The sequence below is a fragment of the Pseudophryne corroboree genome, chromosome 5 (assembly GCF_028390025.1).
Source record: "Pseudophryne corroboree isolate aPseCor3 chromosome 5, aPseCor3.hap2, whole genome shotgun sequence".
Taxonomy (NCBI): Eukaryota; Metazoa; Chordata; class Amphibia; order Anura; family Myobatrachidae; genus Pseudophryne; species Pseudophryne corroboree.
In genome coordinates, this window is record NC_086448.1 from 492,778,880 (window position 1) to 492,801,510 (window position 22,631).

The 22,631-nt window shown below is 43.4% G+C and overlaps 1 protein-coding gene across 1 annotated transcript; it reads left to right on the forward strand.

Moving 5' to 3' along the window:
- The first annotated feature begins 769 nt into the window (after positions 1 to 769).
- MC4R (melanocortin 4 receptor) lies at positions 770 to 2,206 on the forward strand. The gene has a single exon (XM_063924928.1). It carries the CDS (start codon positions 1,117 to 1,119, stop codon positions 2,134 to 2,136), a length of 1,020 nt encoding a protein of 339 aa, XP_063780998.1. The 5' UTR covers positions 770 to 1,116; the 3' UTR covers positions 2,137 to 2,206.
- The last annotated feature ends 20,425 nt before the right edge of the window (positions 2,207 to 22,631 follow it).

The following is a 22,631-nucleotide window of genomic DNA, read 5'->3' on the forward strand; positions in this document are numbered from 1 at the left end:
AATGAGATTTAACAATGGTAAGTCTACCATAAATCTCCTTTTTTACATGTCACCCCCTTGCCACCCCCACCCCTAGGGGTTCTATGGGTGTCTTACCCCCACAGTATTTTTGTCCAGATTGTAAGTCATATGTGTACCAAGTTTGGTGTAAATTGCTCCAGGCATTCCAGAGTTATGCTGGAACACACACACACACACACACACACACACACACACACACACACACACACACACACACACACACACACACACACACACACACACACACACACACACACACACCCATTTTTATATATATATATATATATATAGATTATTATTATTATTATTATTATTATTATTATTATAATTATTATTGTTGTTATTGTTATTAATAATAATAAACAGTGATTTTATTAAACATAATTATATCGCTATATAATTTAGTTACTTACAGCCTACTGTAAGTCATGTGAGCTTTCTAATATAATGTGCAAAACAGTCATAACAAAGTAAAAATTTTAATCGGGCACTACAAAAATACAGAAATAAAGGACAAATATATACAATCTTGCTTACCAATAATTTTGTTTTATTTTTACATTCTTATCATGTGGTATTTAAAAGACTTTAGCATTTAGAGAGAAGGGTTGTCAAACAGATGCATCTTTCCTTTACATACAGTATGAATGCCTATATTGTTATATGACATCACACACTCCAGCTGGAAGCTGTGCATTCTGCTGTTGCTGGCTGTATTATTACTAGCACTCTGACACATGCTAGTCTTTATTGCCATTGGCTACCAGGAAAAACTGAGGTGGGAGCAAGTCTTTTCATTCTGTTTTCCTCATCATATAAAAATCACAAGGTAACTGGTGTATGCTCTTCATGCCAGGTTCCCCTGAAAGATCAGTGTGCCAATCTCTGCACAGGACAACCAGGAGAATAAAAGAGTATTTCTGAGAAAATGGACAAAATAGAAGACCTGAAAGTACATGTGGAAAAATAAATGAATCTTCAAGTAAACAGAAAATGGATTTTTTTTAACAGAATGATTTACTTTTAATGATTGATTGTTGATTTTATAGCTGGATTTGCATACTCTGGGAAAGATCATCCTATAAAATTCTTTTTATGCTGTTACTGAATAGCAAGATGAATTTAACACATCATCATCACCATAAGCTGCATTTAATGCACTTTCGAAATCACAGCCATGGTTTGCATGTTGGAGCCAATGAGAGCCTGGAAAAGAGCCATCACTCTGGAGGATGCTATGAGCAATTGTTTGTGATGCCGGAAGTTTTTGTAATCCTGGGGATTGTGAGTTTGCTGGAAAATATTCTGGTTGTAGTTGCAATATCACGAAACAAGAACCTTCATTCCCCTATGTATTTCTTTATCTGCAGCCTTGCAGTGGCTGATATGCTTGTGAGTGTATCAAATGGCTTTGAAACTGTTGTGATCACTCTATGGAATCACACAGATAGAAATGCCCAACATATTATTGAGAGCATTGATAATATCCTGGATTCTATCATTTGCAGCTCCCTGCTTGCTTCTGTGTGCAGTCTGCTGTCTATTGCAGTGGACCGATACTTCACTATTTTCTATGCTCTTCAGTATCACAACATCATTACAGTGAAGAGAACAGTCATGATCATTACTTGTATTTGGACAGCGTGTTCAATCTCTGGTGTGTTGTTTATTGTGTACTATGACAGCAATGTGGTCATTATTTGCCTTATCAGTATTATGTTCACCATGCTCGCTCTTATGGTGTCCCTGTATGTGCATATGTTTATGCTTGCCAGGCTGCATATGAAGAGGATTGCAGTTCTGCCAGGAACAAGCACAATTAGACAAGGAGCAAACATGAAAGGCGCTATCACTCTGACTATCTTACTGGGAGTTTTCGTAGTCTGCTGGGCTCCTTTTTTTCTACATCTTATTTTCTATATCTCTTGCCCCCAGAACCCCTATTGTATTTGTTTCATGTCACATTTCAATGTTTATCTTATTCTTATCATGTGCAACTCTGTTATTGATCCACTGATTTATGCCCTGCGCAGTCAAGAGTTAAGAAAAACCTTCAAAGAAATGATATGCTGCTATTGTATGGGGAAATTGTGTGAGCTTGCAGGCCACTATTAAATGGGAACAGGTGGGTGTTATTTATAAAGAGCTTGAAACTTCAACTGTTAAAAGCTAATATGTATTGTTACTGTACATATACAGAGACATATATTTATATATACACTGTTTATATATATATATATATATATATATATATGAATGGATATGTTTACTACTTGTTCATAACTGGTATGTTACATTTCTTATGTCTTATTACATAATCTTGGAAATTTAATCAAGATTAAATAAATAAATGATGTGGAACTTTGCTCACTATAAAGCCTACCAGTTGCAATCCCTTTAGTAATAAAAGACAACAGGAATCCTTAAAAGTGAAACAGTAACATTATGTGTTCCAATTGAAATCCCCCACCTACCTGCTTCACTGTTTAAGGGTAATGGTGCTTTAGATTGATGGCAAGAAACCATTGATGGCAGTGCTGCATATTGAGGAGGAATCAGTCGGTGGTGGACCAGTCAGGGAAGGGGGTGGGGAACTGCAGCCCATGTCAGAAGCAGAGTTAAGCTCAGTACACCTTGCAAGGGGGTAAAAAAAAAAAACATTGCCTGGTCTTCTGCCATCGCTGGTAGAGAACAATTAACTATTGGTGTCAATTTATGGATGTTTGCTACCCATCGTTTAACTATCCCTGTTGCAGAGTAAATTACGGGTTGTGTCATAGGAGCCCTGTGCTTATACTTCACAACAGTATGATATATGTCAGTGCACAATGTACTGTATCATTCTTTCACCATGCTAAAATTCTCATTTTGTAACAGTTATGACTAGTGATGTGCGGCGGGCACTTTCGCTAAAATCACAGAATTTGGGGGTAATTTTGATCCTACGGTATTATTAACCTCAATACCATTCATTTCCACTCATTTCCAGTCTATTCTGAACACCTCACACCTCACAATATTGTTTTTAGGCCAAAAGGATGCACCGAGGTGGCTGGATGACTAAGCTAAGCGACACTAGTGGGCGGCACAAACATTTGCCCAATCTAGGAGTGGCACTGCAGTGGCAGACAGGATGGCAGAAATAAAAAAATAGGCCCCAAACAGCACATGATGCAAAGAAGAAAAAGAGGTGCAATGAGGTAGCTGGATGGCTAAGCTAAGCGACACAAGTGTGCGGCACAAACACCTGGCCTATCTAGGAGTGGCACTGCAGTGGCAGACAGGATGGCACTTAAAAAAAACTAGTCCCCAAACAGCACATCATGCAAAGAAGTAAAAGAGGTGCAATGAGGTAGCTGTACGATTGTCACACGCCAGGGGCAGCGGCCGCCGCGCTTGCCCCTGCGTGGCTGCTGGTCCGTTTGGCGGTCCTCATCTCCGGCGGTCCTCGGGTCCCGGCGTCTGGCTGGTGCAGCTCCTGGCGGTTCCCCAGAGCGTGGGCGCCGCCATGACGGCCGGCAACACGTGGGCGGGGAGCAGGTGATGTCACAAACCCGCTTCACCAATCCAATAGAGGCGGGAGATTCAAAACCGGACGCCGGGCAGAGCCTCGGCGCCTGAGTATCGTCTCTTTTCTGAAGTGGATGCCAGAGCTCCCGTACGCAGTGTGTTTCCCAGCAGCTATACTCCAGTGCATCTAGCATTCAGGGTGCCTTCCTGCAGCACAGTCTCCAGTAATCCGAGCAACTAGTGTGTTCCTCTGCAGTGCAGTTGCCAGCGCTCCCTGGATTCAGCAAGGCCTGCGGGCCGAACCAACTTTAGTGTTTCCAGCGTTCAGTATCATTCACCATCGCTCACAAGTTCCTCATTCATCAGTGTCCTTATACATCGCTCACCAATTCTTTAGTGTCATTCATCATCGCTCACATGTTCCTCATTCATTAGTGTCCTTAAACATCGCTCACCAATTCTTCAGTGTCATTCACCATCGCTCACAAGTTCCTCATTCATCAGTGCCTTTTAACATCGCTCACAAATTCTTCAGTGTCTTTCATCATCGCTCACAAGTTCTGTATTCGTCAGTGTCTTTAAACATCGCTCACAAATTCTTCAGTGTCTTTCACCATCGCTCACAAGTTCTTCATTCATCTGTGTCTTTTAAACATCGCTCACAAATTCTTCAGTGTCTTTCATCATCGCTCACAAGTTCTTCATTCATCAGTGTCTTTAAAACATCGCTTATAAATTCTTCAGTGTCATCTACCATCGCTCACAAGTTCTTCATTCATCAGTGTCTCTAAACATCGCTCACAAATTCTTCATTCATCAGTTGAACATTGCTCACGAATTCTCCAGTAACTTTTTGACATTGCCCACAAGTTCACTTCCTTTCATGTGCCGCTGTATTGCTCCCTTCCCTTAATAAAGTTCCTCAGCATTCTTTCACCAAGCCTAACTATCAGAGTCTTGTATGAGGAAATCCTATATCCGACCATCCCTGCTCCGACCCACCTGTGGTTCCTTTTCCTGACCATCGGAAGAACCCCCGAGTCCACAACATCCCCAACCCAGGTCAGTGACAGTATACTCAGGCGCCATGGACCTGGGGGATCGGAACCCAGAGGCAAGCGCCATCCAGGATCTGGTTTCCCGAGTTCAAAGTCAGAAGACGGCACAAAGCCAAGTGATGCAGTATCTCCAGGAGTTATCTGGTCAGCTGGATCAAATTCAGGCTTCTCTGGCTTCAGTAGTTCCGGCTCCAGCTCCAGTACCCGCTCCTGTGGTTGTCCCTAGTAATGTTCAATCCCTGTCTGGAACCAGGTCACGCCTTCAGCTTCCCACTCCTTCTCGCTATAATGGGAATCCAAAGAATTGCCATGGTTTTCTCAACCAATGCGAGGTACATTTTGAACTTCTCTCACACAACTTCCCCACAGATCAGTCCAGGGTGGCGTACATTATTTCCTTGCTTGAAGGTTCAGCGTTGGATTGGGTGTCTCCGTTATGGGAGCGTTCTGACCTGTTGGTTTCCAGTTACACCAATTTCATCACGTCATTTCGTAGGATCTTCGATGAGCCCGGCAGAACGACCGCTGCTTCTTCGGATTTGCTCCGAGTCCGACAAGGCTCCCGTTCAGTGGGACAGTATGTGATTCATTTCCAAACCATAGCCTCGGAACTGCGCTGGAATAATGATGCTCTCCGGGCCACTTTATGGAATGGTCTCTCTGACCGTCTAAAGGACGAACTGATCACTAGGGACTTGCCAGATTCCTTAGAAGAGTTGATCTCACTCTGTGTAAAGGTGGATCTTCGTATGCAGGAACGAGGTGGTGAACGTAGTCGGACAGAACGATCCAGATTCCGGTCTCTCCCGACTAAGCAAACGATCACCTCAAGTCCAGACGAACCTATGCAAATTAATCGATCTCGGCTGTCCCCGGAAGAACGACAGCGCCGTCGTGAGGGTAGACTCTGCCTCTACTGTGGAGTTGCGGATCACTTTCTCAAGTTTTGTAAGTCCCGTCCGGGAAATGGGCAGTCCTAGCTTGTTCCGGAGGAGTCGAGTTAGGGGTTACATCTAAACCTTCTCCGACAGTGGACTGTTTACTCTCCGTGTCTCTGTTTTCTGGGTCTATAGCCAAACCTGTTAAGGCCCTGCTGGACTCCGGGGCTGTAGGGAATTTTGTTTCTCTTTCTTGCGTCCAAAAACTGGTTTTACAGTTACAATCCGTCGAACGACCTATTACGCTGACTGCCATCAATGGTACCCAAATTTCTAATGGTCTTATTTCAAGTCGCACAGTGCCAATCAAACTGCAGGTTGGAGATCTACATCAAGAACATCTGGAGTTCCTAGTGATTCGGGAGATGCCTCACGATCTGGTTCTTGGTCTTCCTTGGCTTAAAGTACACAACCCTAACGTCGACTGGAAGTCGTCACAAATAGTATCTTGGAGTTCATTCTGTCATTCTAATTGTCTCACTCCTGTCTACCCGCTCCGTGTATCTTCCAAGTCGGATGAGGAGCTCATTCCGGAGGCCTATCGGGAGTTTGCAGATGTGTTTTCGGAACAGGCGGCCGATCAGTTACCACCCCATAGACCCTGGGACTGTCCCATTGAGCTCATCCCAGGGAAGATGCCACCCCGGGGGCGCATTTATCCTTTGTCATTGCCCGAAACCCAAGCCATGTCGGACTATATCAAGTCTAATCTGCAGAAAGGATTCATTCGCCCCTCTACTTCCCCAGGGGGAGCAGGCTTCTTTTTTGTAAAGAAGAAGGACGGAGGGTTGAGACCATGCATTGACTACCGCGGCTTAAATGAGATCACCATTAAGTATAAATATCCTTTGCCGCTCATCACGGAACTATTTGATAGGGTTCACGGAGCCCATGTCTTCACGAAGCTCGACTTAAGGGGAGCTTATAATTTGATTCGTATTCGACAGGGGGACGAATGGAAGACGGCCTTCAATACCAGGGACGGGCATTACGAATATCTGGTAATGCCGTTTGGGCTCAGTAATGCCCCTGCCGTCTTCCAAGGTTTTGTGAATGAAATTTTCCGAGATATGTTATACCTAAGTGTAGTGGTATACTTGGATGACATTCTGATATTTTCTAAGGATCTCACGGAGCATAGAAATCAGGTCAAGTAGGTACTTCTTCATCTACGAAGGAATCATCTCTACGGTAAGATCTCCAAATGTACCTTTGAGGTTCCTTCAATTCCATTTCTTGGTTACGTCATCTCAGGTACGGAGCTTCGCATGGATCCGGAAAAACTCACTGCTATTCGGGACTGGACTCAGCCTCTTTCTTTGAAAGCGGTACAAAGATTTCTGGGTTTTGCGAATTACTACCGGAAATTCATAAAGGGATTTTCTACCATTGTGGCACCTATTACTGCTCTAACCAAAAAGGGGTCTGACCCAGGTCACTGGTCTTCTGAAGCTGTAGCAGCGTTCGCCCAGTTGAAAGCAGCCTTTATGTCCACTTCGGTACTCCAGCAACCGAATTTTTCAAAACCATGCTTCCTCGGTCGGCATCGGTGCCGTGCTTTCACAGTACTCCTCTGACGGGAAGTTACATCCATGTGGTTTACATTCTCGCAAGCTCTCTCCTGCTGAACAAAACTACACCATCGGAGACCAGGAACTCTTGGCAATAAAATCTGCCCTGGAAGAATGGAGATATATATTGGAAGGTGCTAAACACCTAATTACGATTTATACCGATCATAAGAACTTGCTGTATCTCAAGACAGCCCAGTGCTTGAATCCCCGTCAAGCTAGATGGGCCCTCTTCTTCACTCAATTCTCGTTTTTCATTAAGTACCGGTCCGGGATGCTTAACACCAAAGCTGATGCTTTATCTCGTTCCTTGACGGCTTCAGATGAGGAGAACTGCTTTGGAAAGGCTTTGATTCTCAGTCCAGTTTCTATTTCGGCAGCTCCCACCGCTTTGGGTCCTCCTCCTTGGAGAATGTCTGTACCAGCTGAATTTTGACCGAAGTTGTTGCAGTGGACTCATACCTCCAAGTTTTCCGGTCATCCTGGAGTTCAAAAAATGTGGGAGTTTCTACGAAGGTCATACTGGTGGGACACTATGAAGAAGGACATACAAGATTATGTCAACTCATGTCCTCAATGTGCTCAGCACAACATTCTTCATCTGCCTCCTGCAGGGTTGCTTCATCCACTGTCCATTCCTAAGAGGCCTTGGACCCATATCTCTATGGACTTTGTCACCGAACTGCCCCTCTCCAAGGGTCACAATACCGTGTGGGTGATTATTGACCGCTTTTCTAAAATGGCACATTTTGTTCCTTTGACCGGGTTACCGTCAGCTCCCAAATTGGCTTTATTATTTATCCGTGAACACTTCCGCCTGCATGGGTTACCTCAGGAAATAGTCTCTGATCGGGGGGTGCAGTTCACTGCAAGATTCTGGAGGGCTCTCTGTTCAGCCTTACAAATAAAACTTAAGTTTTCATCTGCCTACCATCCTCAGACCAATGGGCAAACTGAACGCGTTAATCAAGATTTAGAGACTTTTCTCCGCGTTTATCTCTCTCCTTTGCAAGATGATTGGGTGGAACTGTTGCCCTGGGCCGAGTTTGCCCATAATCATTTGTACCACTCTTCCACTGGTGAGTCCCCATTCTTCATTAATTATGGATTCCATCCTCAAGTTCCAAAATTACCGTCTGTCCTCCAGAAGATGTTCCTGCTGCAGCTTCTACTCTTCGGCACTTCAGTCAAATCTGGAGTAGGGTTCACGTTAACCTCAAGAAAATCTCCAGCCGCTACAAATTCTTTGCGGATAGGAAGCGACGGGCAGCTCCCCAATACAAAGTTGGTGATAGAGTATGGCTCTCTACCCGCAATCTCCGTTTAAGAGTGCCCGCTATGAAGTTTGCCCCGAGGTTCATTGGTCCTTATCCCGTGTTGTAAGTTCTGAACCCGGTTGTCTGCAAATTGGGTTTGCCTTCCCACTTTCGGGTACCAAATTCCTTCCATGTTTCTCTTCGTCCCCTTATTTTAAATCGGTTCCATTCAGAGTCACTTAGGCCAACCTCTGTAGAGACTGAAGCCGGAACGGAATTTGAAATTAAAGCTATTCTTGACTCTCGTTATCTTCACAAGAATCTGCAGTACTTGGTGGAATGGAAGGGTTATGGCCCTGAAGAGAGGAGCTGGGTCAAAGCTACTGATGTTACGGCCCCCCGACTGGTGCGGATCTTCGATTCCAGACATACAACAAAGCCCGGGAAGTGTCCAGGGGCCACTCCTGGAGGAGGGGGTACTGTCAGATGCCAGAGGCAGCGGCCGCCGCGCTTACCCCTGCGTGGCTGCTGGTCCGTTTGGCGGTCCTCATCTCCGGCGGTCCTCGGGTCCCGTTGTCTGGCTGGCGCGGCTCCCGGCGGTTCCCCGGAGCGTGGGCGCCACCATGACGGCCGGCGTCACGTGGGTGGGGAGCAGGTGATGTCACGAACCCGCTTCACCAATCCAATAGAGGCGGGAGATTCAAAACCGGACGCCGGGCAGATCCTCGGCGCCTGAGTATCATCTCTTTTCTGAAGTGGATGCCAGAGCTCCCGTACGCAGTGTATTTCCCAGCAGCTATACTCCAGTGCATCTAGCATTCAGGGTGCCTTCCTGCAGCACAGTCTCCAGTAATCCGAGCAACTAGTGTGTCCCTCTGCAGTTCAGTTGCCAGCGCTCCCTGGATTCAGCAAGGCCTGCGGGCCGAACCAACTTTAGTGTTTCCAGCGTTCAGTGTCATTCACCATCGCTCACAAGTTCCTCATTCATCAGTGTCCTTATACTTCGCTCACCAATTCTTCAGTGTCATTCACCATCGCTCACAAGTTCCTCATTCATCAGTGTCCTTAAACATCGCTCACCAATTCTTCAGTGTCATTCACCATCGCTCACAAGTTCTTCATTCATCAGTGCCTTTTAACTTCGCTCACAAATTCTTCAGTGTCTTTCATCATCGCTCACAAGTTCTTCATTCATCAGTGTCTTTAAAACATTGCTCACAAATTCTTCAGTGTCATCTACCATCGCTCACAAGTTCTTCATTCATCAGTGTCTCTAAACATCGCTCACAAATTCTTCATTCATCAGTTGAACATTGCTCACGAATTCTCCAGTAACTTTTTGACATTGCCCACAAGTTCACTTCCTTTCATGTGCCGCTGTATTGATCCCTTCCCTTAATAAAGTTCCTCAGCATTCTTTCACCAAGCCTAACTATCAGAGTCTTGTATGAGGAAATCCTATATCCGACCATCCCTGCTCCGACCCACCTGTGGTTCCTTTTCCCGACCATCGGAAGAACCCCCGAGTCCACAACATCCCCAACCCAGGTCATTGACAATGACTAAGCTAAGCAACACAAGTGTGCGGCACAAACACCTGGCCCATCTAGGAGTGGCACTGCAGTGGCAGACAGGATGGAACTTAATAAAAGCTAGTCCCCAAACAGCACTTCATGCAAAGAAGTAAAAGAGGTGCAATGAGGTAGCTGTATGACTAAGCTAAGTGACACAAGTGTGCGGCACAATCACCTGGCCCATCTAGGGTTGACACTGCAGTCCCACTGCACTAATGGCGGATACCGGATGCACGTCTAACACCAGCATAGTTGTTATGGCCTCAGTAATCCGCTTTGCAACAGGGTATATATATATATATATATATATATATATATATATATATATATGGCAGTATCACTGGAATTATATGGCAGTACCACTGGACATATACGGCAGTATCACTGGAATTATATGGCAGTATCACTGGAATTATACGGCAGTATCACTGGATTTATACGCCAGTGGAATTATATGGCAGGATCACTGGAATTATATGGCAGTATCACTGGAATTATACGGCAGTATCACTAGACTTGTACACCAGTACCACTGGAATTATACGGCAGGATCACTGGATTTATATGCCAGTACCACTGGAATTATACGACAGGATCACTGGATTTATATGCCAGTACCACTGGAATTATACGGCAGGATCACTGGAATTATACGGCAATACCACTGGACTTATATGGCAGTACCGCTGGACATATATGGCAGTATCACTGGACTGGATTTATATGCTAGTACCACTGGAATTATACGGCAGTACCACTGGATTTATATGGCAGGATCACTGGATTTATACGGCAGTACCGCTGGACATATAAGGCAGTATTACTGGACATATATGGCAGTACCACTGGATTTATATGGCAGTACCACTGGACATATACGGCAGTATCACTGGACTGGATTTATAAGTCAGTACCACTGGAATTACATGGCAGGATCACTGGAATTATACGGCAGTACCACTGGATTTATATGGCAGGATCACTGGATTTATACGGCAGTACCGCTGGACATATAAGGCAGTATTACTGGACATATATGGCAGTACCACTGGACTTATATGGCAGTTCCACTGGACATATACACCAGTACCACTGGAATTATACTGCAGGATCACTGGACTTATACGCCAGTACCACTGGAATTATATGTCAGGATCACCGGAATTATACGGCAGTACCACTGGACTTATACGGCAGTACCACTGGAAGTATTCGGCAGTATCACTGGACTGAACTTATACGCCAGTACTACTGGAATTATATGGCAGGATCACTGGAATTATACGGCAGTACCACTGGACTTATACGGCAGTACCACTGGACATATACGGCAGTATCACTGGACTGGATTTATACGCCGGTACCACTGGATTTATATGAGAGGATCACTGGAATTTTACGGCAGGTACACTGGATTTATACGGTAGGATCACTGGATTTATACTGCAGGATCACTGGTATTATACGGCAGGATCCCTGGTATTATACGGCAAGATCACTGGAATTATACGCAGGATCACTGGACTTATACGCCAGTACCACTGGAATTATACGGCAAGATCACTGGATTTATGCGCCAGTACCACTGGAATTATACGGCAAGATCACTGGATTTATGCGCCAGTACCGCTGGAATTATACGGCAGTACCACTGGACATATACGGCAGTATCACTGGACTTATACGGCAGTACCACTGGACATATACAGCAGTATCACTGGACATATACAGCAGTATCACTGGATTGGATTTATTTGCCGGTACCACTGGAATTATACGGCAGGATCACTTCAATTATACGACAGGTACACTGGATTTATACGGCAGGATCACTGGACTTATACTGCAGGATCAGTGGAATTATACGGCAGGATCACTGGTATTATATGGCAAGATCACTGGAATTATACGCAGGATCACTGGATTTATACGCCAGTACCACTGGAATTATACGGCAGGATCACTGGAATTATACAGCTGTACCACTGGATTTATACCTCAGTACCGCTGGACATATACGGCAGTATCACTGGACTGGACTTACAGTTGTGCTCATAAGTTTACATACCCTAGCAGAATTTGTGATTTTCTGGCCATTTGTCAGAGAATAGGAATGATAACTCACAAACCTTTCTTTAACTCATGGTTAGTGGTTGATTGAAGCCATTTATTGTCAAACAACTGTGTTTACTCTTTTTAAATCATAATGACAACAGAAACTACCCAAATGACCCTGATCAAAAGTTTACATTCCCCAGTTCTTAATTCCGTGTATTGCCCCCTTTAACATCAATGACAGCTTGAAGTCTTTTGTGGTAGTTGGGGATGAGGCTCTTTATTTTGTCAGATGGTAAAGATGCCCATTCTTCTTGGCAAAAAACCTCCAGTTCCTGTAAATTCTTGGGCTGTCTTGCATGAACTGCACATTTGAGATCTCCCCAGAGTGGCTCAATGATATTGAGGTCAGGAGACTGAGATGGTCACTCCAGAACCTTCACTTTATTCTGCTGTAGCCAATGACAGGTCGACTTGGCCTTGTGTTTTGGATCATTGTCATGTTGGAACGTCCAAGTACGTCCCATGCGCAGCTTCCGGGCTGATGAGTGCAAATTTTCCTCCAGTATTTTCTGATAACATGCTGCATTCATCTTGCCATCAATTTTGACCAAGTTTCCAGTGCCTTTGTAGCTCACACATCCCCAAAACATCAGCGATCCACCTCCGTGTTTCACAGTAGGAATGGTGTACCTTTCATCATAGGCCTTGTTGACTCCAAATGTAACGTTTATGGTTGTGGCCAAAAAGTTCAATTTTGGTCTCATTTGTTCCAGAAGTTTTGAGGCTTGTCTCTGTGCTGTTTGGAGTATTGTAAGCGGGATGCTTTGTGGCATTTGCGTAGTAATGGCTTTCTTCTGGTGACTCGACCATGCAGCCCATTTTTCTTCAAATGCCTCCTTATTGTGCATCTTGAAACAACCACACCACTTTTTTTCAGAGAGTCCTGTATTTCAGCTGAAGTTATTTGTGGATTTTTCTTTGCATCCCGAACAATTTTCCTGGCAGTTGTGGCTGAAATTTTTGTTGGTCTACCTGACCGTGATTTGGTTTCCACAGAATCCATCATTTTCCACTTCTTAATTAGAGTTTAAACACTGCTGTTTGGCATTCTCAATTGCTTGGATATCTTTTTATATCCCTTTCCTGTTTTATACAGTTCAATTACCTTTTCCCGCAGATACTTTGACAATTCTTTTGCTTTCCCCATGACTCCCGATCCAGACACGTCAGTGCAGCACTGGATGAAAGATGCAAGGGTCTTTCAGGAGTCTAGAAACTCACTGACCTTTTATACACACACACTGATTACAAGCAAACAGATCACAGGTGAGGATGGTTAACTTTAGTAGCCATTCAAACCCGTTTGTGTCAACTTGTGTGCATGTTATCAGGCCAAAATCTCCAGGGTATGTAAACTTTTGATCAGGGTCATTTGGGTAGTTTCTGTTGTCATTATGATTTAAAAAGAGTAAACACAGTTGTTTGACAATAAATGGCTTCACCCAACCACTAACCATGAGTGAAAGATAAGTTTGTGAGTTATCATTCATATTCTCTAACAAATGGCCAGAAAATCACAAATTCTGCTAGGGTATGTAAACTTATGAGCACAACTGTATATGCCAGTACCACTGGAATTATACGGCAGGATCACTGGAATTATACGGCAGGATCACTAGATTTATATGGCAGTATCACTGGACATGTACGGCAGTATCACTGGACATATACGGCAGTACCACTGGACATATACAGCAGCACAGGGACACCACCACTGGACTGATGCAGGACAACACACCACCACTGCAATGGACTGGACTTATACAGCAGCACTGGACATATGGCAGCAGAGGACACTATCACTGTGACTGAACTGATGCAGCACAACACAGCACCACTGGACTGGACCTATACAGCAGCACTGGACATATGGCAGTAGAGGACACCACCACTGTGACTGGAATGATGCAGCACAAGACACTAACACTGAACTGATGCAGGACACTAAGGATGGAGACAGGTCCTCTCCTACACTCTCCAATGCTGGAGTGGAAATGTCGGCGACGCGCGCAACTTATATGGGATCCAAACCCTGCAAGAATCCGACAGTGGGATGATGACGTTTTGCCTCATTCTGGTTTCCGAGTCAGGCGTGAAAACCCGAGCCTGACTCGGATCCGGCCTCGGGTGGTGACGTTCGGGTGGGTTCGGCGAACCCACCCATCTCTAGTTATGACTGCAAGAGGTGGCACCTCATTGGTTATATGGGGAAAACTTTGAGCCTGCAGATGAAAGATGGCATTATTTAACCAAACTATCTAAAATCCTGGTGGTCTAAAATATATAGGCTGGGACTGTGACATCATGATATATGGACATTTTGTGTATGTGCAGCGATTGTGGATGCACAGAGGGTTTATTAACAAAGTGGGTGACAGGTAGTGAGCATTTGTGGGAGGTAACAAGGGTGTTTAGAAAAATGCAGGTGCGTTAGGACCATTTTCCTGGTATGCCCTAATCAGCCACTGCAAATTCATATGCAGCAGGAAAGGCCCCAGCGCCTTAGATAAGATGCTCATTCTGAGACTTCTTAGAGTTTCTCAGAGGTCCGGTGGTGCGACCGCTGTGCGTCCTATGTTCCTGCTGTTGTACATAAGTGTGTATGTGAGATACTGGCAGGGGGCGTCTATGGTCACAAGACAGTTGCTAATTCATTAACATATTGTCACAGGTCCACTGCAAATAAATCACAGTTGTGCATGCAACTACACGCACCTCTGATCAGGCCCAATATTATGAATCATTTAATATTAAGTCATTGTTCAATAACTGTCTGTTCCCAATCTCAACTCTGACTTTATTCACTGATTTCCCCCCCCCCCTGTAATACAGGTTGAGTATCCCTTATCCAAAATGCTTGGGACCAGAGGTATTTTGGATATGGGATTTTTCCGTATTTTAGAATAATTGCATACCATAATGAGATGTCATGGAGATGGGACCTAAGTCTAAGCACACAATTCATTTATGTTACATATACACCTTATATACACAGCGTGAAGGTCATTTAATACAATATTTTTAATAACGTTGTGTATTAAACAAAGTTTGTGTACATTGAGCCATCAAAAAACAAAGGTTTCCCCATCTCACACTCACTCAAAAAGGTCCGTATTTCGGAATATTCCGTATTTCGGAATATTTGGATATGGGATACTCAACCTGTACTGTAAATGCAACTTTTGCTATAAAACATGTCTTATATACTAATAAATTTAGTTAGTATTAATTTTGGGTGCACACAAATATCCTCCTGATGGAATGGGTCTGGTTGACAATGGAAATATCCAAACTTTTAATGCGGATAACATTTTGAACTAGCTTTAGCACAGAGTAGCATTAGCAGGGGGCAGCGTAAGGTATCAACATTAGCAGAGAGTAGCATTAGCAATGGGTAGCATTAGGAATTAGCATTAGCAGAAAGTAACATTAGCAGAAAGTAACATTAGCAGTGGGTAGCATTAGGAATTAGCATTATCAGAGGGTAGCATTAGCAGTGGGCAGCGTTAGGAATTAGCATTATCATTGGGTAGCATTAGCAGTGGGTAGCATAAGGAATTAGCATTAGCAGTGGGTAGCATTAGCAGTGGGCAGCATTAGGAATTAGCATTAGCAGTGGGTAGCAATAGCAGTGATTAGCATTAGCAGAGGGTAGCATTAGCAATGGGTAGCATTAGGAATTAGCATTATCAGAGGGTAGCATTAGCAGTGGGTAGCATTAGGAATTAGCATTAGCAGTGGGCAGCATTAGGAATTAGCATTAGCAGTGGGTAGCATTAGCAGTGGGCAGCATTAGGAATTAGCATTAGCAGTGGGTAGCAATAGTAGTGATTAGCATTAGCAGAGAGTAGCATTAGCAATGGGTAGCATTAGGAATTATAGGCTATAGCCCTGACGAAGCTTAGTAAAGTGAAATGCGCATTGGCATCGCTGTGCGCTGTCCATACTGTTTAGAAATATGTATTGAATACCTGTGAATCAATATAGGCTACTAATGTTAGTATAGAGGGGATCATTGTTTATAACACGAGAGGCTTGCTGGCTACAATAATGTGAGATAGGAGTGTTCAATAGAATACATCAGTTTGGGTCACGTATACTGCCACTGTGAGTTATAGGGAATAGTGTGGCTGTTTTCAGCTACGCTAGATGCTGGATGAACTGCAATTTGTATGCTTAGGGTCCAATGACAATGTACCTATAAATATTCAGAGTAACACCAGTTAGGCAGTGAGGTATAATAGAGGTGGAACTGTCATCAAAATATATGGGAGAATTATGACTCAATAAATATAGTCCATGGTATTTGTAATTTCAATTTACAAATAAAAGTCTGATGACACATTAGTCCATCCATATTATTGTTAGGCAGATAATTAAGACTTATGGTCTAATTCTGCATCTCTCTATTATATAAAGACTGTTAATAAGCTGGTGTATTTAGGACCAAGCGAGTGTTATTAATTAATACTCACAATACTATTAAATACTAGTGGCAATTCTGAAGACCCACTGATACAGTACAGTTATCTGACAATATAAATCTCACATCTGTGTAATAATAGGCAGTAAAATCAGCAGTCACTTAAAGTGTTAATAAACATTGGTATTATACAGGGCAATATGAGCCTTAGTTGATTACATCTACAGACAATTATATTATCTTTTGGTATGAGCAGCATTGTTTGGAGAATTTTTTTTTTTCTGTTCACCCTTTAGCAACAAATGTTACATTATTATTCTTTGCAAAAGAAAGTGTCAGTAATGTCACAAGATTTCTTACATTTGTAGCTTTTCATAGACATCACTGGCAATAACAGTCAGTGGCAATCCTGAGTGATTATCTTATTACTCTTTCCATCTTTGCTGGGAATTTTTTCACCCCTCAGCAACAAATGTTACACTATGATTCTTTGCAAAAGAAAGTGTCAGTAATGTTGCAAGAATTTTTACATTGTAGCTATTCTTAGACATCACTGGCAATAATGGTCAGTGATAGTCTTGAGTGATTATCTTACTACCTTTTCCATCATAGGTGTTCATTAAAATTACAGAATAAAGACAGCACACAAGCATTTTCTTTTAATAAAATTTATTCACGTAAAAAATAAAAATAAATTATTTTTCTTTCTTACACATTTCTGTCTCTATCGATTTTATATTTCACTTGTATATCCTTCTTTAAAATGACATAATACATCATATGTGGTAATATCAAATACATTTACATCACATATGGGTATCGTAACCTCAATTTTAATAATAAAGTATAGAACATGTTGTTGTTTTTCTCATTAAAGAAGAATTGAATCTCTTTCTGAAGGGGAAGAGTGCTGCTATTCAAGTTGATTGACTTCTTTTTCTTTAAAATTTGTATATAATATACAATCAACAAGCAGCACCACATATATGTGCGTTATGTTGGAACATTTGATTTGTCAACATAGACTGGTACGCCATTAATATTCCCTGTGTGATCATTTATTGATAAAATCTGGTGCGGGAGTACTTTTGTTTTAAAGTCCAAGCATTAGGAATTAGCAGTGGGTAACATTATCAGTAAATTGCACTAGGCATTAGCAATAGCAGAGTGTAGCATTAGCAGTGGGTAGCATTAGTAGAGGTTTATACTGGGAATATATAAGAAAATTAAAGACACTTTCTTGAAATCCTATATACCAGGGCTGGCCAAACCGGTCCTCGAGATCTACCAACAGTTCATGTTTTCCAGGCCTCCTGGAGACCTGTAGAATTGTCGGTTACATCTTAATCTGAATGCAGCACATCTTAATTAGTAATGACTACACCTGTGCACCAGCTAGGTGATCTGAAAAATGTGTACTGTTGGTAGATCTCGAGGACTGGTTTGGCCAGCCCTGCTATATACAATTTACTGTACCATGTTTATTGGTACTGTACATGTGATAAATGGGTATCTTATACTGACTTAAATCAGTGTATTTATCTCAGTTTCACCTGACTTATAGTTGTAATGATGAGCTCTTTCAAACGAGGGTTTTACTAATATTCTACAAATAAACAACATTGTATATTAATTAGAGATGAGCGGTTTGAAATACCTTAAATCCACACCACTCTGAACTTAGGCATCCGAGTCAAATCCGAGTCCTGGCTTGGGTTTTCCAACCAGGCTCGGATTTCAAATAGAGGGCGAACGTCATCCTCCTGGCGTCGGCCTCACAATGGTTTTGGATTCCATATAGGGGTGCTATGGCCAAGATTCGGCGCATTTCAATCCAGTCATGCTGCTGTATGCTGCGCTCTACTCTGCTGTGGCAATCCAAGTGGCTGTGCAGAATACAAGTGCTGTCACTGTGTCCATCTAAGGGGCTGTGCTGCTGTCACAGCATCCATCTAAGGGGCTGTGCTGCTGTCACTGTGTCCATCTAAGTGGCTGTGCTGCTGTCATTGTGTCCACCTAAGGAGCTGTGCTGCTGTCATTGTATCCATCTAAGGGGCTGTGCTGTGTCTATTCACAAACTGTGTCCAGTCCCCTTAGTCTAATTCCATCACAGTGGTGCTGCAGTTAATCCAAAGGCCCTACCCACTGCACTCACAGTGTGACTCCGTCACTCCATATTTGTCAAAAAAAAGTTACAAAAATAAAAAAGTTACAAAAATAAAAAAAATTGTATTTATACTGTGACCTGCACCCCTGTACCCCAGTGTGCGTGCAGAAAAGCTGTCTGACTCCACGCAGTGTGAGCCGAACTGCCAGTTAAAAATAATACAAAATAAATATATTGTAAAATTTGTTTGTACTGTTCTGTGCACTGTACTCCGGTGCTCTGCACACCAGTTTGCTCTGTACCCCAGTGAACATGCAGAAAAGCTGTCTGACTCCACACAGTGTTAGTCAAGGTGGCAGTTAAAAAAAATTAAATAAACTTGTTATATAATTTGTTTGTACTGTTCTGCACACTGCACTCCAGTACGTTGTACCCCAGTGTTGACTCTGTTCAAGGACAATTCCATCTTGCACCCCTAAAAAAAAACTAAAACAGAGCACAGGTAACAATTAGCACCACAATGCTCAGTATACAATACAGCTGAGATGTAAGGAAACAAAGGAGTAATTGGTGTACTACTAGGGGCATGCAGCCATTGGAAGAGATAAACAGTAACTAGTGAGAGTTGATGTGGGTGTAGACATTTGCTGAGTAGTAGAGAGCTGTTATTGAAGTGTGAGAGAAGAGGGTTATGAGAACAGGAGGGATGAGAGCCCTGCTCCAAGAAGCTCACAATATAGGGAGAGGGGGGAGACAGACAGGTAACATGAGGTCTGAGCAAGCAGAAGGTGGCTTGATGGTAGGAAGTATGTGAGGCATAGATGGCCAAGGCATGAGGCAGGGGGTTGGGAGAGTGGCCTCATGACTAGGTTATGCGGAGGGGTACACTTTGAACAGGTGGGTTTTCAGTGCCCATTTGAAGCTTTGGAAGGTCAAGAAGAGTCTAATGGAGCAAGGGAGCTCATTCCAGTGAAGGGGAGCAGCACGGACAAAATCTTGTATTCACGCAGGGGATGCAGTGAACAGGGTAGAGGAGATGCGACAATCATTAGCCGACCAGAGAGGGCGGGAGGGAATATGTAGTGAGATGAGGTTGGAGATGTAAGGAGTAGTGGAGTTAGAAAGGGCCTTCTATTCGAGGGTGAGGAGTTTGAAGAGGATTCTGTAGGGTAAAGGGATGCAGTTTTTGTCAAAGGGGAGTGGCAGATTTGGAGCTGCGGGAGAGGAAGATATGTGGAAATGAATGTTATTGAGGTTAATAATACAGGTTGAGTATCCCTTATCCAAAATGCTTGGGACCTGAGGTATTTTGGATATCGGATTTTTCCGTATTTTGGAATAATTAGATACCATAATGAGATATCATGGCGATGGGACCTAAATCTAAGAACAGAATGCATTTATGTTACATATACACCTTATACACACAGCCTGAAAGTAATTTTAGCCAATATTTTTTATAACTTTGTGCATTAAACAAAGTGTGTCTACATCCACACAATTCATTTATGTTTCATATACACCTTATATACACAGCCTGAAGGTCATTTAATACAATATTATTAATAACTTTGTGTATTAAACAAAGTTTGTGTACATTGAGCCATCAAAAAACAAAGGTTTCACTATCTCACTCTCACTCAAAAAAGTCTGTATTTCGGAATATTCCGTATTTCGGAATATTTGGATATGGGATACTCAACCTGTACTCTAGGCAGTAAATAAGGCTCAAATTACAATATGTGATTTTAGCTTTTTTTGTCAATTTTGGAAAAAAAACCCTCCAAAACCAGTCAAGGCCGAAATCCAAAACCAAATCCAAAACCAAAGCAAAGTGAAACGACAAATTAGAACCAAAACCAAAATCAGCAAAAATAGTCAGACTCACATCTCTAATAGTAATAGATATCTTTTTCTCTGACTGTTTGTGTTGCTTAGAAATATAAACTAGCACGTTGGCTGCTGCAGCATACTGTACATTGTTGCCCATTATATATTATTTACAATGTGCACAACAACGCCCATTGTATTTGCACAAGAGCCCTAAATGGTCCTTTCATCACACATTAAGGTGCTTGTTCCCCTCGGCACTTGGAGGCGGAAGAGTAGAAATGAGCCTTAGGGCCTGATTCTGAGTCACATGCAAAGTGGCTGTAGAAGCGAGCAGCTTGTTTTACTACTTTATGCAAAAGTGAGTATCCATTCAACTAGGCATGCATGTGACAGCAGAAACCTATGCTGTCCATTGATTTTACAAGTGGGAAGATGCAACAGCCATCATCAGTATATGTACTTGGAGCAGCCCCATGCTAGGTGTAATGTAGCAATAGGCTTATCTGAAACAAGCTTCCTTTCTCCATATGCACGACTCAGAATCACATGGAGCTTTTGATTCATACCCATGACACTCCCACACAGTGGCGTAACTAGAAATTTTTCTCCCCCAAGCCAAAAAATTCTTCGGCGCCCCCCCCCCCCCCCCGCCTCATGCTCCATAATTCGGAGCAAGAAAGGGATAAATATGCGCGCGCCTTCGGCGCGCGTGGCAAAAAAGGGGTGTGGTTTTGTTGGAATGGGCGTGGTTTCGCATAAAGGGGCGTGGTATTGCAGGAAAAGACTACCTTATACCCCAGTTTTGCAACCTGCACGCCCATACGTTGGCCACCACAGGAAAGAAAAATAATCCTGATTCATGCCCCTTACATTATTTGTCATTTTTCCTCCTTATAGTAATGCCCAGTATACATTATGCCACATACTGCAATGGCCCTTAGACATTATGCCGCACACAATAATGCACATGACACAATATGCACACACTGTAATGCCCCCGACACATTATGCCACACACCGTAATGCCTGTGACACATTATGCCACACACCGTAATGCCTGTGACACATTATGACAGGAATCGCAATGCCCGTTATACATTATGCTACACACTGCAATGCCCCTGATACATTATAGCACATACAATGTCTGTGACACATTATGACACACACCGCAATGTCCGTGATACATTATGCCACACACTGCAATGCCCGATACATTATAGCACATACAATGCCTGTGACACATTATGCCACACACTGCAATGACCTTGAGACATTATACCACAATGCCCGTGATATAGTATACCATACACCGTAATGCCTGTGACACATACCGCAATGCCCTGCCCGTTATACCCTATGCCACACACCGCAATGCCAGTTATGTATTATGCCACACTGCAATGACCCTGAGACATTATACCACATACCACAATGCCCGTGATATAGTATACCACACACCGTAATGCCTGACACATTATGACACACACCGCAATGTCCGTGATACATTATGTCACACACTGCAATGACCCTGAGACATTATACCACATATCACAATGCCCGCGATATAGTATACCATACACCGTAATGCCTGTGACACATTATGACACACACCGCAATGTCCGTGATACATTATGCCACACACCGTAATGCCCATTACACATTAAGTCCTACAGTAAGGCTTCTAATTACTTTTCAATTACCTGCTCGTTGTCAGGGGTTTCATGCACTGGGTGTCATGCTCGTTGCCAGGGGTTTCATGCTCTTGGTTCCATGCACGGTGCCAGGGGTTTTCATGCTCAGGGTGTCATGCTCGTTGCCAGGGGTTTCATGCACTGGGTGTCATGCTCGTTGCCAGGTGTTTCATGCACTGGGTGTCATGCTCGTTGCCAGGTGTTTCATGCACTGGGTGTCATGCTCGTTGCTAGGAGGTAGTCCTTGTTGCTAGGGCTGTGCTCCCAGTGCCACATATGTCCCCAGTGCCAGATTTTCCCCACGGTGCCAGGTACTCACATGCCCCAGTGCCAAATATAGCCCCCCCATGTGCCAGGTACACATATACCCCCCCAGTGCCACATATGCCCCCAGTGCCAGATATTCCCCCAGTGCCAGATATTCCCCCCCAGTGCCATATATGCCCCCAGTGCCAGATATTCCCCCCCAGTGCCCGATATTCCCCCCCCAGTGCCATATATGCCCCCAGTGCCCGATATTCCCCCCCC